At 42.4% G+C, this 23060-nt stretch overlaps 1 protein-coding gene across 3 annotated transcripts in view; it reads right to left on the bottom strand.

The window, feature by feature from the left end:
• Positions 1-21364: 21364 nt before the first annotated feature.
• The window catches only part of zeb2b (zinc finger E-box binding homeobox 2b), an 80906-nt gene continuing 79210 nt past the window's right edge, over positions 21365-23060 (bottom strand). For all 3 annotated transcript variants that reach the window (XM_075477643.1, XM_075477645.1, XM_075477644.1), the window contains exon 10: positions 21365-22721. In XM_075477643.1, coding sequence (XP_075333758.1) covers positions 22153-22721 — 569 coding nt within the window. In that variant the 3' untranslated portion in view covers positions 21365-22152. The remainder of the gene's footprint in view (positions 22722-23060) is intronic.

The following is a 23060-nucleotide window of genomic DNA, read 5'->3' as shown; positions in this document are numbered from 1 at the left end:
TGACAGTATGGGCATAAAAACATAATCATCCAAAGTCTGAATGCAGGATCTCTGCATACAAAAGCCAGCCTTGGTAAATGGCACATAAAAAAAAAAGCCCAGTTAGCGAAAAACGAAAGGCAGTGTGACACAAGTCTTTTATATATATATATATATATATATATATATATATATATATATACACACACACACACACACACACACACTGAGGTTCCAAACAAGCCATGATTTTTGGGGAAGTGACAGTGGAGCTGCTCTGGAGTGGCAGCTGTGTTTTAGCAGCACACTTTGTAACTACAAGTGGTAAAGGATACATTTTTTGGCAGATAGATCCAATCTTCCAGTCAAAGCACTGGGACCCTCACCACATTAAATGCCTGATTTTGGAAATCCAAAACATGAATATTCACATTTTCCCTCAGATTATGTTGATGCATAGAGACAGACTGGTTTGACTCCAGTTGTGCTCTCATATCAACGTGTGGTTTTATCCTCCTCTATGGCAAAAAAAAAATCTAATTTGATCAGTGCATGAACCCCTCTTCAACACAGGTAAGGCTTCCTATGTGGAAGGTCACTATATATATGTATTTGCGAGTCAATATCTTCATTGAAACACCCTCAAAATGTATAGAAATCTCACTGTTCAACAAAAGAAATTATGAAATCAAAATTACAAAATTAGCATTGGTAACAGCTATAAGAACATTTTCCCACAACAAATAAAAAACAATAAAAAAAATTTAAAAAACCTGAGCTCTATTACCCTACGGAAGCCGAGAAGGCCCATGGATTTTATTTTTCATTTTTATGCATTATTATCTCGTGATAACGACTTATTATCTCGATACAACAAAGATTGCTTTCTTGTGTTAACAAATTAATTGTTACCTTAGCTGGAGCGGCCGGATAGATAGGAGTTTGTCAGCCTCTCATCAGCAGTGATACTCACTATTTTTTTTCACAAGAGCCACATTGGCAGAGCAAAATCAAGGGGAGAGCCACTTTTACGACAACATACTAAAGTCCCCTTTTGCAAATATGCATTTCTACATATAACACATCCCACAAAAAAAAGAAACAACACAGCCAATACATTTTCAATTAAGACCACATTTACCTTAATACTGGGATGAGCGGAAGGACATGCATGCCAGCTAGCTGGCATGCATGTCCTTGACTTTCTTCATGTTGTATTTGTAGTTTGTTGTCGTAATCATAGTGAGACATTGAAGATGAGCATGGTTCTTGTGCTGGTTTTTGCCCTTGTTTAATTAAAAACCGATCTATTGTGCCTGCATGTCGCGCTGGCTAAAGGAGCTAGCATGCTCTGCGGTCAAGTGTGAGGTGGTTTAAGCGCGCTCTGTTGCCAGGTTTAACAATGCCCCCTTTAGGAAACACCATTAAGCCTTAATACTTAATAAAAATACTTAATACTACAAAAACGCAAACTTAATAGGAATACTTAATACTGTGCAATATTCGCTGTAGGTTATTTGAAAAAATGCATTGTTATTGTTACCATATTGTTATAAGCTACAATGCGAGTGCGAGCCACCAATTAAAGCTTGAGGAGCCGCATGTGGCTCGCGAGCCGAGCAATGAGTATATCTGAGCTAACTGGTAGCCCCTAAACAAGCCCAATCAGGTAAACAAACTAATGTAAAGTGTAACTTACCGGTAGGCTACAGCTAGTGTCTACGGAAGCCGTCCGTGGCAGCTCCTGTGGGTTGGAATCAAGACAAACACATTATAAATTAATTCGTTATCACGAAAAAAAAAAAAATCTTTGTTATGTCGAGATAACGAAATAATAAGTCGCTATCACGAGAAAACAGTGCATGAAAAAAAAATAAAAAATACACGGCCGTTCTCAGCTTCCGTAATTACCTGCAAGAGGAGTAATTAAATGAAGTCTCAAACTTTGCGTGTTTGGGTACCGACTGCAACGAAACACCTCGAATGATGTCACAGACAAACAAATGAGACAAACGGCTAAAATTAGCAGAGCAGCTCGGTTGGCTATATAGATACATAGCTAGGGGATCAGGTGTCTATGTCCATCAAGTTTATCCTCGATGTATGGGGGGAAAAAAAGTGTGAGTTCAATGGGTTTTGACAAAGTCACGTGTGAAGTGTGTGAACAGTGAGACTCATTATTGACCTCAGTATTGGCCAGGTCGCACCAAAGTGCCATAACAGAATAATTTGCGCATGCATCCAAATCATGCTGTTTGACAAGTTCGTTGCTGTTAACGGCGGATAGTCAGAATGTAACACCTATCACTTACTATCGCTCCGAGCGCTTCTTTCCATCTTCTCTGGGCCTTTGCTTCTAAAGGTTGCATCCAATTTCATATTTCATCTGCTCTCCGGCATAATTAGTCTCAACATTAGCAGGCGCAGCGGTCACACGAAGCCCCCGCATCTTAAATCTTTTGGGAGTTACCACATTAGCGAAGCGATAGTGATATGGACAGTGTAACCACACAACAGCACAGCTCTTATGTGCTCAATGTTACATTCAGATCAAAACCTCATTTCTCCTAAATGTCAGCCTCTCTGAATAAGAGCCTTGTTGGACCGCTGTTGCATCCTTAGTTCATCTAGGGAAAGATTTCAGGTCACTAAACTGGATGGCATTCATGACAACAGTAGAAGTGGAGGGTTATACAAGAGGTTCTGTTCTTGCATCACTTGTGTAAACTTTCAAAGAGCTTTTGATACTTGTAACCATGTTCAATGTGTCCCAAAAGAGCAGATTCACGCCCAGTATGTGTCAAACAGCTCTGCTAAGACTTCAGCTCCAGAGCACTGGGTGGAGTTTTTGCAGAAACACTCAGAGCCGGAAAGTATTTGTCATCCAAATCGGATTTTATGTTGCCACGGGAGATCCACACAGAGAGAATGCATATAGCACAAAATGAGTAGTAACAAGGTTGTCATCACGGAGAAATGTCAAATATTCCACCCCACTGCCGACTCCTCAGCGCGGTCCGCTGCTGTCGAGGCCCGGCCCACGCAGTCAAAAGTTCACAATAACAACAGAGGGCATTGTGGGTTTTCTCTAATCAGAGGGGCATTCCCATTACAGTCAAGCTCTTCTGAATTCTAACTATGCCAAGGGAGATATGCAGTAGGATTGAACTCGGAGTGTGTAGAGCTCCTCTGTGCTCGGGTCAAGCTGCAATTTTAAAACACTTTGAGCGCTTGCCTTCAGCCTGGGTGGAGGATCTGGTGGGCGGTCTTATTCATTTTGGTAAAAATGTCAGTCGGTCACACAGAGAGACATGATTGGATAGAACTCAGGGGGAGAGAGAAGGCATTCGCTCACATACTGTTATCAGAACTGAGAGCCGCCGCGGTCATTGTTAAAGATGAAAGAACACTTCCTGAAGCCAAAACCTACACAAAACCCTGCAAAGAGGTGCTTGACAGTGAAGATGATTAGAAGTGTGCGATGCTCCTTTTGACACCAGCAAATAATCAACATATCCATTTTCAGACATGAGGAAAAACGTACAAAACCACTGGGGCAAACACAAGCTGACCACACCAAACTGTACTCGGTTTTTTTTTTTAAAGGATAACAAGTAGTCGGTTGAAGCTGGAAAATAAGAAGAGGATCAGAAGGTGCTGCAGTTGCTCCAGCTACAGCCACAATACAATTACATATTACATTATCGGAATTGTCTCATTAGTCCTCGTCGATTAATATAGAACCTCAAAAAAGTTTAGGGTTTTTTTTGTTATTAAAAATAAGGATTTTATTCATTTCCTGAGCTTCAATATCAAATGTTAATACATAAATCAGATAACTGCTCTTCCCCAATCAGCTTTAGTGCTGATTTAGTAAAAAAAAAAAAAAAAAAGGACAATGATGCCTGCCCTCCAAGCAACATAGTATTTAAACAGAAGGTCTTTAGCCAGAGGCGTTCTTTGTCTTCTATGAACAAATTATGACTCTTTGCTTGGGTTTTTCCTTCATTCTGTGTTCGTATTATCAAATTATTCAATATCTTTGGCCACAAATGTAAATTGTAAATAGATATAATTTTTGTTTCGAACGAATATTCCAAATAGTCAATTAATTTGATTATTTTGTTTTTCTTGTTTTCAATGTAATCAGACACAGCCTTCAACCTGGTTTGTGATCACATGCCCCTGCTCGGTCAAGCTAAATTCCAAGGACAAGATGATGGACCGCCCTGTACGTCCCTCAGAAAGTCTGACAAGGTATGACTGACTCTGGGCTCTTATGGCCAAGAATTACACTGTTCTGAGGCTGAGACGCATAAAAGAATCACAAGTATCTCATTTTTGATGAATCTTTAAAATGGCAGTGGCCGGCCCAAAGTGGCCTTACGGTTGTGGCTCACGGTTAAGACAATAATGACCCGGTAGATCGAGAGCTGCGCTCCTAGTTGTAGTCCTCAGGAGGCCCTGCATGTTTCAGATGTTTTCATGCTTTTATACAAACAGGCTTCTGTAGAACACACCAGGATGTAAAAAAAAACAGCTACCATTAGATGGTAAGACTGTGGGACTCATACTGTATAATAAAAGAGATAGCAGTTAAAATAGTATCCTTGTCTAAACCCTCCATTTTCATCTGCTTACCTGATGACATCACAAGTTCAAATCTCATCTCTCCCCTCGTGCCCCCCTGCTTCACCATCCCCAACCTCAGGAGCAACATGATAATTCACTTTCAGATCATTATTCTTAATACCTTTGAGTATTCTGGTAATATCTGATAATTGCAGAAGAGTGACCTTAGGACAAATGCCATTATGAGTTTAAGGCATGACGGTTAATCTGAAAATATGTAATTCCCTCTGAATACTCGGAAGGCCCCATCAACGGCAGACATCATGTTTGAACTCAAGTTTTATTTATCAAGCTCTATTTGAGACATTTAAGATCCTGCAATACAAATAAATTATTCATGTCAATTAGCTTTTCATCTGCCAAGATACAAACTTGTGTGATCTCTTTAACAACTATTTATTTCATACTAAGACAGAGCTCTCCCTGGAAGCCCACTGCTATCGCCCGAGGACATGTCTTTTAAATAAAAGCATCAGAGCTTTGCATACCTACAATTTGCATATTAAAGGCACTGGGAGACAGACGATGGAAGAATTGGGTGAAGCAGTTTAATCATCACTCAACTCTGACTGGAATCCCTAACTCTTTTGGCGCTGGCCTTCAGAGACGCAGCAGCAGCAAAGAAACATTCGCAAATTAGCAAAAATCCTTTTTAAGTTGTTATTGTTGGAGCTTGGTGGTTGTTCCTGGGAGTCATCAGCCACAGTTGTGCTACATTTTCTTTGGGTTTGACGGCGTTTTCCGACGCTTCAGCTGCGCTCGCTTTGAAGAATCTCATAGAAGGATGAAAAACATCGACATGAAACCCATTTTGAAGATCTTTAAGGATAACAGCGGTTTATTCTAACGTGTTACCTTCACACCGTTGGCCACACAGCGATTTTTTTATGCTTACTGTAGCTTTGCAACATGCACGGTGATGTCACACGAGCAGCCGTGCAATTAGACAGGTTGTAAAGAAGTTAATGATTAGCTAGAGCATTTTGTTTGGAGCCTAAATGTCAAGTCAGTTCACTTGAATTGTTTGTAAAAACCTCATTGCGAAGGAACGCTGCATCTGCAGGACTTTGATGAGCACGGTGAGTCAAAGATGAACCTGGTAATAGATATTTAAATGCCTGAGTATTTATGAAATAATTACAGGACTCTGCGCTCACCCACAGGACAAGTTAATCACGCTTTGTTTTGACAGATCATTGAGATCTACTACCACTCCGTGTAATATCAATAGCGAATTCACTCCCAGCATGTTTTCTCATCAGGCATCAGAGAGGTATGCCTTTATTATCTCCAGAGGTTTTAAAATTTTACAGGAATTTGAGTCCAACTCTGCAACAAAGTGGAGCTGCACGCGTGTGCTAATGCTTAGTGAGCGAGTGTGTGTGCGTCTTCTCAGCCTGCATCACGCTGATCACCTCTGATATGTTGCTGCCCCGTGGCTACACATGCCCTGTTTAGGCAAAGACAAGAAGACACCAACTCCCACTATCATAGTCGTAGATTTGCAACTCTGCACTTTGGTGGTAAACCCAACAGAACAAACTGATTCGGAAGTTTTTGCCACGGGAGTTTTACGTCCCTCTCACGTTCAGTTTTGTTAACACAGAGGTGGATGAAGGAGAAATAATGTGCACAGCCCTCTGAATGCTCACGATCACATCGATCTATAGATTTGTGTAAAAGAAAATCGTGGACACAGATGGGCCGAGAGGGAAAGGACATATAATGTTTGTCGCCAAAGCAAAATAAAAAGAAACGTTTTCAGTTTGAAAGAGTAGCAAGCATGACAAATCTGGCCGGGACATTCATTGTTTTATGGAAGAAGCTGTGGTGCCTAAATCAAACCAAACAACTATGGAAACTGAACATTATCAGTGACTCAAGGAAAATAAAGAAGAGAATAAAGTACTTGTGAGTCTTGTGTCCCCCCCCCCACCTTTTCTCCACCTCCTCCCTCCCAGAATCCAGGGTCAGGATCCATAAACACTGGATTCATGTTCATAAACAGCCTCAGGACCGCTGTTCCTCTCTTTCTCCTTGTTCTATTATTCTGTTAGGCATTTAAAGTACTCATTTAAGGTTTAGGCATTTATACGGAAAGGAAGACATCATGGTTCGAAGTTAAAATATTCAATTTTACTTGGCCCATCAGCAGACTTTTCCCAACAGATGACAACTTATAAGACTAGTTAGGTTTAGGTTTTTGAAAATGGCTCGTCGAGGTTCAGGAACACAATGTGGAGTAGCTTTCAACAAGCCCTCACAATTTCAATGGCATGTTACTTCACTTTCTGCGTTACCGGGGTGACAGATCCTATCCCATCTACTAAGGATCTGAAATTGGATGCAGACATGAAACAAAACTAAAAAATGAGCTGAACCTCATGGACAAAATGGACGGCTTCTGTCGACCTGCAAACACAGAAGAAGTGTCGTTTTGCAGCTACTTCACAATTTGTCGGGGGCAAGTTCATAACAAAAGTCCTCAACAGGAGGAAAAAAGAAAAGAGAGAATATCTGCAATAAACAAAAAGTATGTATACGAGAGGTCTGTCAAGTATAGGACAGACTAACTGAGAGAAGAAACTAAGTCCACTTATCGAAACAAAAAGTCACATATTTCAGAGGAACCTACAGCAAAGCCAGGCATTTGAAGCATAGCAACAACAAAGTGTCTCTACTTGAAGTGCAGTGAAGTACAGAGCAGCAACCTCAGCCAGCGTCACTCTGACATCCTCTGATTTGTTTGCCCCGTGGCTATCAGCGTCTTGCATTGGCCGAGACAGACAGGACGAGAGCTGCCCCGAGTCCATCCACTCCACCGCTAACGGGTCACATCACACGCCGGTGTCACTCGCATGTCCACTCACTTCGGACCTGACCCACTTCACCCAGTCCACTCCAACCCCTACGACATCACCACCACCACCACCATCAGCATCATCCTCCCTGCCTCAGCCGATAGACCCTGACACCCTGCAATCTGAGCCTTGCAGCTAATTAAAGCCTTCATATGCGATCAGAGGCAGCGGCCCTATCACACACATCGTCACCGACAGCAGATTGATGCTTGGCGAGATCACGCAAATGAGGGTGGCGGGGCGTTTGTGAAAAGCAGACCGATGTAATGAAGAAAACTTCTCTGACAAACTTCCTGGCATAGGAAGTCCATGTGTTTCGGGAAGGAAGGTCACGAATGGGCTTCGGTGACGATTAATATGCAATTTTCAGGGTTTGTACTCCCTGCTGCTCCATCACATTGTCACATGCAACACATTGGCCAGACGTCCGAGCGCCGTGCAGACTTTCTTCAGCACACATGGTGGCGAAACCACACAGCTCGTCGCCACCCTCACCCTTCGGTGTCATCCTCCGCCGATCCGTTTTAGAGCCTCTTTCCTGGAAGGTTGCACCTCGCGTCGCCCAGGGGACCAATGTGAAGCGTCGCACAGTCAGACCGGCTTTGTTACAAACACTGCGCTCTCGCTGCTAGCATGCCGGCTGGGCCCTGCAGATAGCTAGTGCCACTGCCAAGGTGGGCTCGAGCACACACACACAGACACACACACACACACACACACATTTACACCAGTGAGTGCTAGAAACTCCTCCAAGCTGCCCAAGAGCACACAAGGCCTGAATGGAGATGTGCAGGAAGCCAAGAACATGTCGATCCTAACAAGAATTGTGTTGTCTTAAAATGACTTCTGTGTTCCGATTCCACCACAGTGAGCAGGTAGTGAGGCGGATTGGCATCTACCTGACTTTTGATCCAGGTTTTCAATGTTTCAAAGATGTTTTGCGAATGTTTAGACATCAAAGAGCAAATAGCGGGAAGCCTGCTCAACACAAGCCAATGCATCTTTTAAACCAGGGCGTTCAGATCAAACAGGAGTTAAAGACAATGTATAAAAGCGTATCTGGCATTTGAATTGGAGATGCTTTTGAATGTTCAAGTTGACACTTCAGCAGCTTTAAACTATGCACAGTTTTTCATTGTTTTTGGGGTTCTTTTCAAAAGCACAAACTGATCATCCGTTCGTCTCAACAAGCTCTTCGGTATCACCAATGTTCAACGTTTGCTTCCCTCGGTGAACAAGACTCGTGCAAAGGAAATGTCAGAAAACACGACAATATTTCAGAAAGAAACAACAAAACGGAAGTCAACAAAAAGGAAGTATCCATCGTGTGCTAAGTCTTTTTTCTTCTTGTGTTTTTGGTGTCGTGTTTTGATACGTCACAATTCCGGCCTGTTTTTTTTAAGGTTGTTTTCTGTGGAGTTGCTTCATTTTGGGACATTTCCTCGAGGATTTGGTTGTCGTGTTCCTCACCTCAGAGCCACTGTAGTTTAACAGCAAATCGGAGGCAAGAAAACCAGTTGCTGCGGGATTTATTCATTTTGGGAGTTTCTGTTTGACCCACCACTCCCTGTGAGTTGTTCACAACTTGTTTACCAATTACCTTGGAGGCTTTTCTACCAGCAATCTCTACTCTCTGCATTCTTAAGATTTATACTTTATGTACTTGTTACTTGGCAGTCACAGACTTTCTCATTCCTTAAGCCAATCTTCATTTTTAGTTGAAAACGGACAGAGAGGCAACATGTTCTGGGCTTTTGTGAGGCCTCAGAAGGTGATTTGGATCTCGGGTGTCTTAAGATGGGCGGTAATCAGAAGCTGGTTTTGTTAAACGAAAAGAAAAAAAAGAAGAAGAAGAAAACACCCACACAAGTTCACATGGCTCTCCCCTTCCCCCTGCCTTCCTGTGCAAATTTGGACATGATTACAAGTGAGAAAAGCCGAGGGGGGCCTGGCTTCACGGCGGAGAAGGAAGATACTGCGAGTGTCTGTTTTTGTGCCTGCATAGTTTTACATACGAGTGTGTGAGAGAAAAAGATCCCTCCAAACACAAACACACACATGCTCTGCAGCCACACGGAACAGACAGTCCCAGCGAAGTGAAATTCCAAGTAGATTTAATATGCAGAGTTGCACAAATGGCATGACTCGGAAAGCCTCCAAACCTCTCTGTCTGAGGTGAAAACCCTCCTGTAAGTACTTCAACAATGGCATTTTACTGGTTTAACATACCAGTTATGATTGAATAATACTTTCTCGTGAGTCTTTGATCTGGAAAAAGCAAGGCAAACCTAAATTTTGTACAGATTAAGGGTTGTTCAAAGCTGCAGAGTGATGGCGGTTTCTTCTTTCTTTCTATTTTTTTTTTCCATTCCCCTCTTCCCCTCCACCTTTTAAGTCGCCTGAGTGGAGAATCATTACACTTCAAAAGTACTGGCCCTTGCTGTAAAAGCCAATCATTAAATAAAAACTCAGAGAAGAAATACACCTAATTACCGGGCAGACAAATGCACATAATTCTCCCGCGGAGCTCAGAAATGCTTTAAAAAATGTACGGCGTCAACCGTTTGGGGGATTAAAGCGCACAACAGCTCAAGCACTTTTTACTTTTTCACCGTCTTGAAGAGGAGAGAAAACTAATTCAAGACAGGAGGCGTTTGGAAACGTGTCTCTGCAACACAGACGGTGGGACTCACAGCAGTGTGGCATGGCCAACTCGTTTCCCTCATACATTTATGAATGCACTACTAGCAAGTCATTACGGGCGAATGCTGTCGCAGAAGGTCCAAATGTTGGGGAGGGAAGAGTTTACTCGTGTGACTCCGCGCCACTATCACCCAGCTGCAAGAAACATGTTTCCTTTTACTCTTTTTTTGGAAGCAAAGAAATGTATCCACAAGTCCCTTCTGCTCGCCTGTGACATCGTTCCGTTTGCCGACGTCACAAAAACCACTGCTCCTGAACTCCTCTTAAAAAACACAATCCGAATCTCACTTTGCTGATTTTATCCACACAGTATTAACCACTGAACCCCTAAAAGTTCCCTTAACCCATTACTTGTATCCCACATGCTCATTTTCTTTAGATATTAGGCAATTTAATTACAGTTAAGAGCATTAAGGAGCAATTTTAAGTATAATTTGCAGTTCATGAACTGTTTTTGAAAATTACTCTTAATATAATTAACTTCTGTCATTAGGCCTAATCCCTGCAGGCTACAGAGGGAATGCTTCCTTTAAGAAATTACATACATGTAATGCTACAATCATTCCTTTTTCAACAGGAAGGTTGGACTGCAAAGGTTCGCATTCTCAATGGAGTAATTATCTCTTTTCCAGGGAGAGAGTGCAAAACAGTGCTAAGTCCATTAATGGCTGGGAGGCTCTCCAGAATGGATAATCATAACCGAGAAAAGGAATTGTTCAGAAAGAAGGATACAAAAGGCATATTTGGAACTCAGAATTTAGGGGAAAATGACAAAAAAAATGGAGGGCAAAGGGCATAAAATCATGGATTTTTTATGACCACATTAACCTCAGCATTGAATTGCACTGTCTGTCCTTTCTCTGGTGAAGTATACCGCTTAATTAGAGCAGATATTTCCTTGTCGAAAATAGTGGGGGCCAACTTCTAATTAAATCAAGAGGACAGTGGCGTATTAGTGATAGGAACGCCCAGGCAGCCATCCACCATCGGGCACGATGCCTTCATAAAAAATGCATGCAGCACCCCTGAGAAGAAAGCTCTCATTTCCAAGAAGAAAGAGGAAGAGGTTGAGAATTCATTCAGGGCTGAGGATCTCTGCAGGGTGAGCCTCGCACCTTGACGGGTAAGTGATGGTTTGCTCAACGTCTCCTCTGATGAGGTTAAGGACGTGTCACTTTGTCTTTGGCTGGGCTTTAATCAGGCTCCAGCCGGCCCTCTGGCACGAGCCGAGGCTTTGCTGCTGCGTAACTGACCGGTGATTTAGAATGATATGATTACACCTACACCGGCATGGTGCATGGCAGTGTGAATTAGCCACCCCCCCTCTCTAGAAAATGTGTAATGAGCGATGTTCCCTGCGCCCAGCTGGGGCCCTGCGGCTCAGCCATGAGCCGGCATCCTAATCAGCCGTCAGCCAAAAACGCTGCTGCTGCGGCCGAATTAGAATCTGTGTTTGTGCATATCAAAAGATTTCCACAAACGCATTGGCAAAACACATAATCACTCGTCCCTTAGAGGGGGGGGTATGAGCAACGGACAGACTGACTGGGATCATTTCCTTTGAGTGTTCAAGGAAATCATTGTGGTCACGTGACACGTCTGCAACTAGTCCAAAACCGTGAGTTTAATTGAAGGATTGGAGCTCCTCTGAGGGTTGAGCACGAGGACGGTTAGAGTCTACACACTGAAAGCACAGAAATGATGATGCGCTCAGAAAAGTTTTTTTCTCAGAAAACTTCAGGGCCTCCGAAAACACCCACCAATCAAAGTGTGGCTACAGGATGTGTACATTAAGGTTTTGGCTTACTTCGTACAAGACTTTGTACTTCGACCAGGTCGACCAAGTGAGCCACCGGGAAAGTATCAAAAAGTCTTATTTCCCCACAGATGTTATGTCATGGTATAAACCTAACAAAGACAAGCAGCTAGATAAAAGGCAGAGCATGTAAAATGAAGAATTAAAAGAAGATCCATTATACCTCTAGGGTATTTGTATTCCAAGGTAGGACACCCTCTTCGATCACATTTCATGTCTGAGTTTTCCATTTGGTATTGGGCTGCTCCTCTTCTTTTTAAGCCGACTACCTTTAACTGTGCAGTATTTCACAGTTAAAGACTGCAGCCTAAGCTGCCTAAGCTGCAAACTGCAGACTGCAGCTTCGGTGGCACTTGAAGTCGATTGAACAACAGAAAGATGTTGGACTTGAACTTTTTGGTTTCTTGAAGCCATGACTACAGAGCAGTAGAACAGAAATGAATATCACAACGTCGGAACACTTATTGTGACGTTTAGCTGAGGCTGGATTTTGGTCTCCATACCACATGATTAAGCACTGGTAATCTGCATCCAAATAGCATTGCCATGAAACATTTTGAAGACATTTTGGATTTTGGCAATTTAAGTAAAAACCATCAGCCTACCCCACCTGTCACTGGCCGATAGACAGGGTGCACCCCGGACAGGTAGCCAGTCCATCACAGGGCCAGGCAGAGACAAACATCCATGCACACTCCCTCCCAGGGTCAATTTAGAATCACCTACTAATCCAGTGGTTCCCAAACATTCTCTGCTGGGCCCCCCTTTGGTACATGAGAAAATGCCCCCCCCCCCCTAAAAAAAACAAATTAAACTGCCATATAAACTACGACTTCAGTGTAATTATTTAAAGCGTTGGCTGCAGAGTCATAGTTGAAAGTATCATGGAAGCGTCAATTCCTCCGCCATTGTGTTTTTTACCATGTTTTTTTTTACCATTGTGTCTTTTTACATGAGTGGGACTCATTTCCAGCCCTGGAGTTTCATGCCTCAGACCGGCCCACTTTAGATCACGACCTGTTATTAAAATCATGTAATTAAAACCTTACATGTTAAGTCTGCAATAGCGCACTGTTCTGTAAAGCCTTGTGATTTAGTGTATTTTTCTAAAAAAATATAAAAAATGGCTGTAATTCAGGTCAGTTTCATTAATGTAGTGCTGAGCCATCTATCATCTCAGGGCACTTTTCATATAGAGCAGGTCTACACCATACTTTTCATGATATTAATTCTAATAATATTCACTCAATGAGTAATCCTACCTGCTCTCTCTGGACTTGTGGGCTCATGGCTGGTGCTTGGGGCTACAACACAAAGTTTCCCAGTTATGTGGCGTCGCATCATACAATTATTTAAATCATATAACGTTGTGTTATATGCCACAACGCCACACAATTCATTGACTTGATGATGAATGAACTTGAACGGTGGTTTGCAGGCAGAGTTCAACATATTGCCTCACCCGTTTCATCGTCCTCATTTGACGTTACAACCGCGAGCTCGTTTTAGTGAAAAAGTTGCCCATTTTCTGCATATTTAGCTGCGTCTGTTTCCAGAGCTTTCCTCTTTTTGATTCTGGCCTTCTCCGCGCCACCCTTGCTCTTTCTACTTTCAATCTTTCAAACGCCACTGATCGAGTGAACTTACGTGTTACGTCAGTAAAAAAAAAAGAAAAAAGCCAACAGCTGCCAGTGGCGGAGGCAGCCCAGGGACAGCGGTAGCAGCACGTAATCAACCCACTGCCATGCCTGAACACCGGCCCACCGGGAATTGTCCCAGTCCTCCCGATTAGCCACTTAACTTCTTCGGCTTTAAGTTGTCACAAGCTAGCACTTTAGCACTATCTTCTTTTCTTTGCCATGGATGGAAATTGCTTTGGAAGCACATTTGGCAATGCTTCATCCTCTGCTTTGCGTTTGCGTGGGAGCCCCATCAAAAACTTGTCCATGTTATTTTATCTTACTTTACTTTCCCTCTTGAACCATAACTGTTGCACAGCAATTTCCCTCGGGATAAATAAAGAATCTTGAATCTTGAATGTTATACTCGCTGTGTCATTTATGGATTGATTCATGCTGGGAGGAAGCCAGAGTACATTGGGAGAACATGCAAACTCTAGACAGAAAGGCCTCAGTCCAGATTTGAACCAGGAACCCTCTGACTGTGAGGCAACAATACTAACCAACATCAAAACCCAAGTCCACTATTTTGGGTCCTCAGACTTCCTCATGATCATTGTTCTGCTTGTTAATAAGTGAGCCCTGAGGTATGAGGCTTTCAGCATTTTCAGTCAGCACCTGCTATTAGCATGGCCAGCACATCAGTTATGAGTGCAAAAGCACACCTGACAAGATGCAGCTATGGAGCCGCTTACTGCAAGTCAAAAAGATGACAGTTCAGAGTGTGTATAGAAAAGAAGTGTCAGCATCGTCCATCCTAAACAGCTATTCATTCATATCGGTCATCTCCACCGTAAGATAAGACCCCTGTGAACATTTCTGAAATGACATGGTTCTCCAAAAAACAGCCACTAAATCTATCCAGGGGGTGAAATTGTTGTGGCGCTTACGGCACTGAAAACTACTCGGTTAGGGTTGGGGGAAAGATCATGGTTTGGATAAATTACACTCAGAAAGTTATCATAATTCATTCCATTTTCTCAATTTCACATGTAATTGTTGCTGGTAAAAAAGATGGCAGTATAAATCTGCTCAACAACGCGTGGTCTACCCTCAAACTGAGCATTTCAGGCTGCAAACCAAACACACAAACTCTTCCTGGACAATGAACACATTTCCCTGTCGGTGATTTTGTTTTCTTCATACTCACAGGAGTTCAGTTTCCGGCGGATTCAACAGCAAGGTGGATGCTGGCTGACATTTAGGACTGGAAAACTTTAAAGAAAACTTTATTGAGATGATCATCAAAGACAAAGTGGCAGCCAGCAGGGGGCTCATCGACAGGAACTTCATGAGCGTCTTCTTCTGTGTAAATTTAAACTTTAAAAAAAAATTATGTTTTCTCCTAATTTAAAACCCATCTCATCCCTCTGACAAGCCACTTTGTATGTGTGCTACTTTTATGCCATCTTGCCTTTTCAAATGAATTGATAAACTTCTATTGGGGAAGAAATTTGCAGCAGCAGATTCCCGGATCTCCACAGGAGCTGGTTGAGTGTTGCCAATATTTCTAAACGTGGGGGTTTCATCGGGAGTGATCGCATAAAACGATAGATGCAAATTAATAAAGTTCCCCGCGGGTGTGCTTACAGAGCTGTCCAACACCGCCAAGGTGCAGGGAACCCCCTCTGATGTTGCTTTGTTGTCTTTGTGACACTCTGCAGCTGCTGTATTCACTGGAAGAGGCAGAGATGGAACTGTGTCCCCATTGGACTAACGCTGTCACCGCTATCTCATTTGCAGAAAATATACCCTCAATATCTGTGATACACAGAAATATATCTAACAGCTGATGCTGTGTGCAAGGGAACAAGACTCACTGAGCATTCTGGGAAATATAGGAAATCGGTGACTGGAAATGTGAACTTGAGACATCACCACAAACTAACTTTATGAATAACCTATCTAAATTTCATTCTGATAATAAGGTTTTCTGCTTTTTTAAAAAAAAATGTATCTATGATTCCTGATTTCTACCTTTCCAACCTTCAGTCAAGTGCTGTTTAATTTATACTATGTTCATAACGTAAAAAAAAACCCAGTGCTGCCTCCTTCAAAGCAGTGGGAAGGCTGTTGGAAAAACAAAAATATTCTTGTGTCCCTGGAATATTTATGCATAATAATGGTGGAAAATGGTAAAAGTGCCAGGCAAGCGGAAAACAAAGAGGACACAGAGTCCAAAAGTAATGCAGTAAAATACCCACATTAGGCCAGGACGAGTTTCTTTTATCATCTTCTCGGCCTCCTCTGTAGCACCGCTGGCACTGGGCTGCACCACCTGCTCTGAGGCTCACTTTGCTCCAGCCAGAATGAACAGCTGGCTGCTCTTCTGACATTCTGATTGGCTAATCCCTGCTGGTCACTTGTGCTTTTCCTCCCTGCATGTCATTGAACTTTCTCTCACCAAGTGCCAGGTCTGAGGAGTGTTCTCCCTCACTCGCCTTTGCCCGGGCCTGTCCTTCATGTGCCCCTGCGAATGGTCCGGGTGGCATATGGGGATATGTAAATAATTTAATGAGGTCAAAAGTGTGAGAGTCTCATTTACTTTCCCCTCGTCCAAACCATTTCTGTGACATCACTCGGTACAGAAGAAATGTGCTTGCTGGCAAGGTCAAGACCCCATTTATACCTGGTGTTAACATGAGGTCTTTAACTCCAGGTTAATAATTTATCCAGATAAAACACATGTAAATGCAAGGTGTAAAAGGGGTTGGAAGGTTGCAGATGCCTCTTTTTTCAGATTAGTGTGATGATTTTAGATCAAGAGTGAACTCAGATACAGCAATCAGACCCAACCCAGAGCAAAAGTTTCAAATCCAGTACCATTAAGAACAAAAAGGGTCAAATTCAAACGGTGAGCGAGCAATCAGGCAGATAACCGAAAAGGCAAAGATCCGCAACGACTGAGGTTCAGACGAACAGGAACACTAGAAAAATGACGAAATACGATGAAGACAACGTGCTTAAAGTAAACCGAAAAGAAGACAGCTGTAATCAGATCTCAGCAGTTGTACCCATTTGTAGGTCATGATTGCACAAAAAGGCCTACTTAATTTGCTAGCTTACTCCAACTAATCCTTCTAATTAAAAAATACCCAACAATTGCTACATAAAGCTTCTGTAACTCTAGTTTAAAGCCCGGTAAAAGAGCCAATGGAGCAGCATTGCTTCTTCCTTTATTTGGACACATAATATTTGCTCACAAGCTACAATAAGACAACAATCGTGTATGCTAACCACTAGCGTAAATCCAATTGGCTGGTGAATTCACACCATTTTGAGAAATTATTTACTTAATGATAATGATTAATTATTAGCATTTTTTTTTCTTTTTTGCCAAACTGAAGGCAGGGTAGGGGCAAGATAGCTTAGCTTAGCTTAGCATTATGACAAGAACAACCGTCTGAGCTACAGCCGCCCAAAAGTTTTATGAGGCCAAGACAGACTTACTGCATGGGTCATTGCTTTTTACCAAAGCTTTTAATAAATGCATCTGATCGTCTTCCTCAAAAGATAGAGTTTCGTCACTGGTAAAAAAAAGTAAGCGTAGTAGACATAAATAACCAATAGACATGGCATAATTTACTAATGGGTGGTAGTAATTGGCTCCGTGGCCCTCAGAAAAGAACTTCTCTGGAATAAAACCATCAAGTACGATTGAAATCCGAAGAAAAGCTTGAATGATGACAAGTAGAATCAGCTGTCATGGAGGTATCAGTGTATCATTATAGCCAACATGATCATTAAGCAATTATGACCTGATAGTGTAATGGAAACAAATGGGACACGAGGAAAAAAATGTTATTTCGTAGGTTTCGGCCCCTTACACTTTAAGATGACTTTAAGCTATATATGAACAAGCAGCACCAGCCATGTTGTGTGTTTCATTAATTACATTGGTTGTAAGTATCAGATTCCTTCCTCACTGAGCAGCCTCTTCCTCCCTCCATCCAATGCAAAACTCTTGTTTTATTTTAGGCACTAATCTGTTCTCCAGGGTCGCTCTGACTGACTTCGACATGGAAAAAAAAAAAAGAAAAAAAAAAAAGAAACGCTCTTTGAATCCTTGGTTGCAACCAAACCTCAAACCTATTTTCATTCACTGGCCTCCACCGTGTTCTGTCAAGCTCTATCACTATTATTTTGTGCATTAAAGCGTGATCTTTTTTTCCTCTTACGCCTTTATTTTGCTGCTGATGTTCCATGCGCTGCATCCCTTTTTCCATACCGTAACCCTTCTCTTTTTTTTCTTTTTTTTGAGGCACTGCTATGCCCTGGTTTGTATATTCTTTTCTAACTAACTGCTGCATGACCGGTCGATGCGACAACCAAAAGCCGCCGTGCTTTCACCACATGCAGAATGGGATTTCGTTTTGTCTTCAGGAAAATAAGAGATGCAGGTAAGAGACTGAAGTTGGAGAAGACGAGAAAAAAAGAGACTTTTCAGAAGGAGTCGATTTTACTACTAAGTGTATCTGTGGAGGCAGCAGAGTAGCCTGAGGCAAAATGTACACTTAGCTTTGGTCTATACAAGGCCCAGCAGTGAATCATCAGAGCTCAGCTGTCCAAAATACACCACCAATCTGGCCCGGGCATATGGCTGCATGACACTCGTATGAATTACTACTACACGCTCATGTTGTTGTTTTTCCTGCCTTTTAAATGTTCTACGAGCCGGGCATCACTCCCAACACGTTTTACATCAGAGCAGATCAAAATCACTGACGCCTGAGAGGAGAGGCCAAACAGGTCTGCACGTTGGAGCAGATAACACCGAAGAGAAGCCTAATCGGGTTTAAAGATGCATTTCTAATGTGTTTTACGGCACTGTTTTACACCAGTCTGGGATCAGCTCCAGCATATGATCTAATATTTGCTTTGAATTGCAGGCACGTGGAGGAGTTTGAAAGCACTTTTACGTTGTACACGGAACAATTTCAGTCAAAAACACAAGTGCAGAAGTGAAATTAACTGCACACACAAAAATCAATTGACGGCACCAGCATGCGGCTTGATTGCAATTAGAAGCTGTCATCCTCTGGGCCCGTGGCTAATAGTGGAGGACAGTATTGATCAGTAAATGTACGACTGGAGTGGATCAACGTTGCTATCAGCCAATATTGGTGAGTGACAACTGGAATTCAGAGAGACGGCAGAAAAATACAAGAGGAAGATGCCTTCAGATGTCGTAGTTTTCATCAGCGAGCATCAAAAAGTATTTTTCTTCCACACCTTTTTTTCCGAGTTCCCCCTCCGCAGTATGGGATCTAATAAATGTTAATTTCCTCTCCTTTTTTCTTTCCTCTGTTTCCTAATTCAGCCATCCCCTTGCTGTCTCCACCACTTTGCGGTTGCAGGACTGTTTCATCACATCCATCGCCACCTTTGACCTCCCTATTAGTTGCTTGTGAAGTTAGAGAGTCGAAGTCTAATAGATGTAAAATGCAAAAGTAGAGGAAGGTTGAAATTTCTCTCCTAATGATAGCGATATACTCCAGAGGATTCCCTCCTCGCCCGTCTTGACATGAGCACTCATTTTTTTGCATGCGTAATAGTCCAGGCAGTTCACAGCACATTATCAAATTCACCAGCTAATCATTTAAGACCCCCCTCTTTTATCTAAGAGATGGTGCAAGCATGATTCGATGGCGTGCCGATCGATAGGAAAATCGGAATATGCAAAGCGCGTTCTGATGTTTGGCATCTCTCAACCTTTGCTGCTTTCATCTCGGCCCGTTTGATGTTGCTTTTAATCTGCATAGTGCGGCGTGAGTGGCCGATAGAGTCGGGCGTCTCCTTCGCTGGAGAGGACTGCTCGGCTGGAGTCCACCTGTCAAGGCTGAGGAGGGTTTCAGAATGAGACTTGGGAAAACAAGACACATGTTCGGGGTGGGAAAAAAGTAGAGGTAGTGAGCAAAGATCTGGAGATCTGACCCTAGGACTATTAAAGTCAACTTTTAGGGGGGGGAAATCCTGAAAAGAGTGTAAAAAAAATGTGAATAAATGTCTGTAGCTGGTGCCTAAAGTCAGCAGTGAGGCCTTGTAATGTCTTGTTTTGTCTGATCAACAGCCTGAATTGCAAACATATTCAGTTTAGATTGAGGAAATCCTCATATAGCCTCAAAATATGGTCCTCTGGATTGTATTTTTTAAAATAAAACACAGGTTTCAGGTTTGAAACCCTTTCATATCTCTCTTCCTTTTTGTCTTCTGATATTAATCGATATTTAAAGAACAAATCTGGCATTATTCTTACCGTGTGTGAAGGCCAAAAAGCAAATAATTATCCTATATCCACACTGGGGTTCCATCAGAAAGGCTCAGTAAATCCCCCAAAACTGTTGATCACTGTTATTTTCAGCAAAATGACTAAACCAGGAGGAAAAGGTGCCTCAACAAGGAGCTATTTTCACCGGTGGATTACCACGCACAATATTTGCAGCTCCAGTCGGCGCTTATTGTTGCACGTTGGTGCGTGTGTGTGAAGGATCTTTAATGGGATTTTCCTGACAATAAGAAACATATTGACTATTAGATACATGTTGATATTCATGGTTTGAAAGGGGTAGAGCAAAACAAAATGTGGGAGAAATGTTTAGATTCGGCTAAATGAGAGATAATAAGGAGCAGAGCCGGGGTCAAGTCACTTTTATCCATTTGAAAATGTGCACTGAAACTGGAGCTTGTTAACATAATAATGAGAAGCAGACATTGGTGCAGCTTCTGAATGAACCGAGAGGGGAAGGTTCGGCAGTTTTTCCTCGTTTTGGAGAATTTGAAAGTGATTTGAGCTCCCAGTTTGTGAATAAACACGAGGCGCCGAGGGTTTGGTACTCTGTAATTTGGCTACTTTTATTCGAGCAGGGTCATTTTCAAGAGAAATTACAAATTAAGAATTCAATAATACTTTTACAAAGACATTTCAGGAAAGATTTCTTTTTCAGTCAGGATATCATACATAGTATTTAACAGTCCCTCTTCATTTTTTTTAGCTTAAAAAAAGAAACAAAGATGAAGAAAGTGGAATTTTTTCAGTCGAAAATACAGTGTTTTCACAATTGTATAAAAGTTCCCAAATTTGGAATTTTCCAGTAACTGGAAAATAAAGGAAATAAAATAAAATAAGATTAAACTTCGCATTTCACAATGTTTCAAAACACAATAAATGCTCTCTTTACGTAAAATTTGCCCCTATGATCGACACCATGTTCCTTTTTACTAAAATATATCTATATATTGAAGAACTATAGTACTGTACACAACAGTATGAAATAAATAAAATTAGGAAATATAAAATGGGCCACATAAATAATGTTTTTTTTTTTCATTTTTTTTTTCCAACCTACAAATAAATGAATGCAATTTGCTGTTTTTGAAAAAAAAAAAAATGGTTTGGTGTAATACTGACAAAGAGAAACGAACTGAGAAAACATTGCACAACATAATGTAAACTAAGGAACTGCTGCCTATAAGTCTTAATACTGACACGGGTGTTTCAAAGAACAACGGTGAACCATTTCATAATACTGAAGCTGGTGAAAAGAGAAAAAAAAAAAAAGTAACCTTCCTTTTACACAATACGAGGGTGGCACTTGCAGAAAACACACAGGTTAAAAGGTTTGCATATAAGGCTTATTTTTTCTTATCAAAAACACCTTACAAAGGCTTCGTCCTTCACCCTCCCCACCCCCCACCCCACACCACCCCGACCCACCCGCAACACCATCTGTCCATAAACTGTATTTTCCCTTAAAACGAAGGTCTCTTTAAAACTTCATCCTCTTAAAGAAAAAAAAAAAAAAAAGGGAAAGGAGAAAAAAAAACAAAAAACACCTTCACACAGTTTAAAATTCCTTCATTTGAAATTGATTCAGGAGGCCTAAAACAGTGTGGCTTGGAGATGTTTGCAACATGGCAGAACTAAAGACGACACCGTCGGTAGGTGGGTGATAACAAAGGTAATATCGAAGGACTGTAGTGCAGAGACTACTGCTCTTTTTCCAACACTGTATAAATATATACATAGGCGATACTTTTTAGTATTTTTGTTCATGATTATAGAAGCGGAGTGCAATTTGTACAAGTCACTAGTTGTGCTATAAATACTATGGAACACAGGGGGTTTATTTGAGGAGGTTAGCACCACACATATTTTTAGGCCTTAATACTGTACATTTTTTGAAATGTATTCATTTATTTGTTGTTCGGTTTGCATAATGCAGCTTATTTCACAAACCCATGCCTCCCTTCCTTCAGCGCCTCCTCCAAGATTGATTCAGAAGTGTCTGTGTCTTGTTCTTCAGACATCGCCTCCTCCCCCACCCCCAACACCGAGGAGTCTGTCCGAAAGGAAGCTTCCCGGAAGCTTCAGGCACGTGCAGCTTAAAACACGGCGTTTTAAACCGAGCAGGTAAGAATACCGAACCGAAAGAGAGAAACTTAAAAGATTTAAGATGGGAAGCTTCTGAAATGTCATCGCTGATTACATGCCGTCCTCCATCGCGTCCTCGTGATCCGATTTGGTTTCCGTTTTGCCGTCCAGCGAGCTATCGTCCATTGAGTGCTCTCCGTTCTCCTCCTCATCCCTCAACGTGTCTGGGTCCGTGTCCATGCTCTTGCTCTCTTCCTCCTCCATATCAAACTCGTCCCTCCGTCCAATCTTTGCATACGTTCCGTCCACTTCCTTGTGTCCCTCTCTGATCCCTCCGTTCACGGCGTCGTGCCTCAGGATGGCCTCGCGCTCCGCCAGCTCTGGGTAACCCTGAGGAGTCATGCCCTGCAAGTAGGCCCTGCTCATGAGCAGCTCGGTGGGCTCCAGGTGGCCCTTCTCGCGGGCCTCCCTCTCGGCCGCCTCCCGCTCCTCAGCCTCCCGCTTGCAGTAGGAGTAGCGGTGGTTCATGTGCTGCGAGTAGGAGCCAGAGTGGGAGAACCTCTTCCCGCACTTGTCGCACTGGTACGGCTTCTCGCCCGAGTGCAGTCTGGAGTGCTCGATGAGATGGTGTTTGTGTTTGAAGGCTTTCTTGCAGATCTGGCACTGGTGCGGCCTCTTGCCTGCGGAGACACAAAACAAGAGAGCGGGGTCGTGAGTCGCGTGCCTCGCATGTCCTGCAGCAACAGCAAATCAAACAAGTCAGAGGAAAGCAAAAAAAAATAAAAAAATGTTTAGGAAAAACTCTGATGAACTGGACGGCACAGAGTGAAAATGACATCACAGAGCTTTAAATCCAACGCTGACTTACAGCTATTTGTTTATTGAAATTGCGAGCACGATGAGAAAGTGCGCTTGCATTCATGGGCCTACATTATGGAAATTCCCTCCTGTGGTTAAAGCATGGAGAAACTCGACCACAACTACTTATTTTAGGCCTGCGTGCCACACTGATGAATGCA

The sequence above is a fragment of the Odontesthes bonariensis genome, chromosome 11 (assembly GCF_027942865.1).
Source record: "Odontesthes bonariensis isolate fOdoBon6 chromosome 11, fOdoBon6.hap1, whole genome shotgun sequence".
NCBI classification, from domain to species: Eukaryota; Metazoa; Chordata; class Actinopteri; order Atheriniformes; family Atherinopsidae; genus Odontesthes; species Odontesthes bonariensis.
The sequence above is the reverse complement of the archived record's forward strand: the minus strand, read 5'-3'. Positions and strand labels throughout refer to the sequence as shown.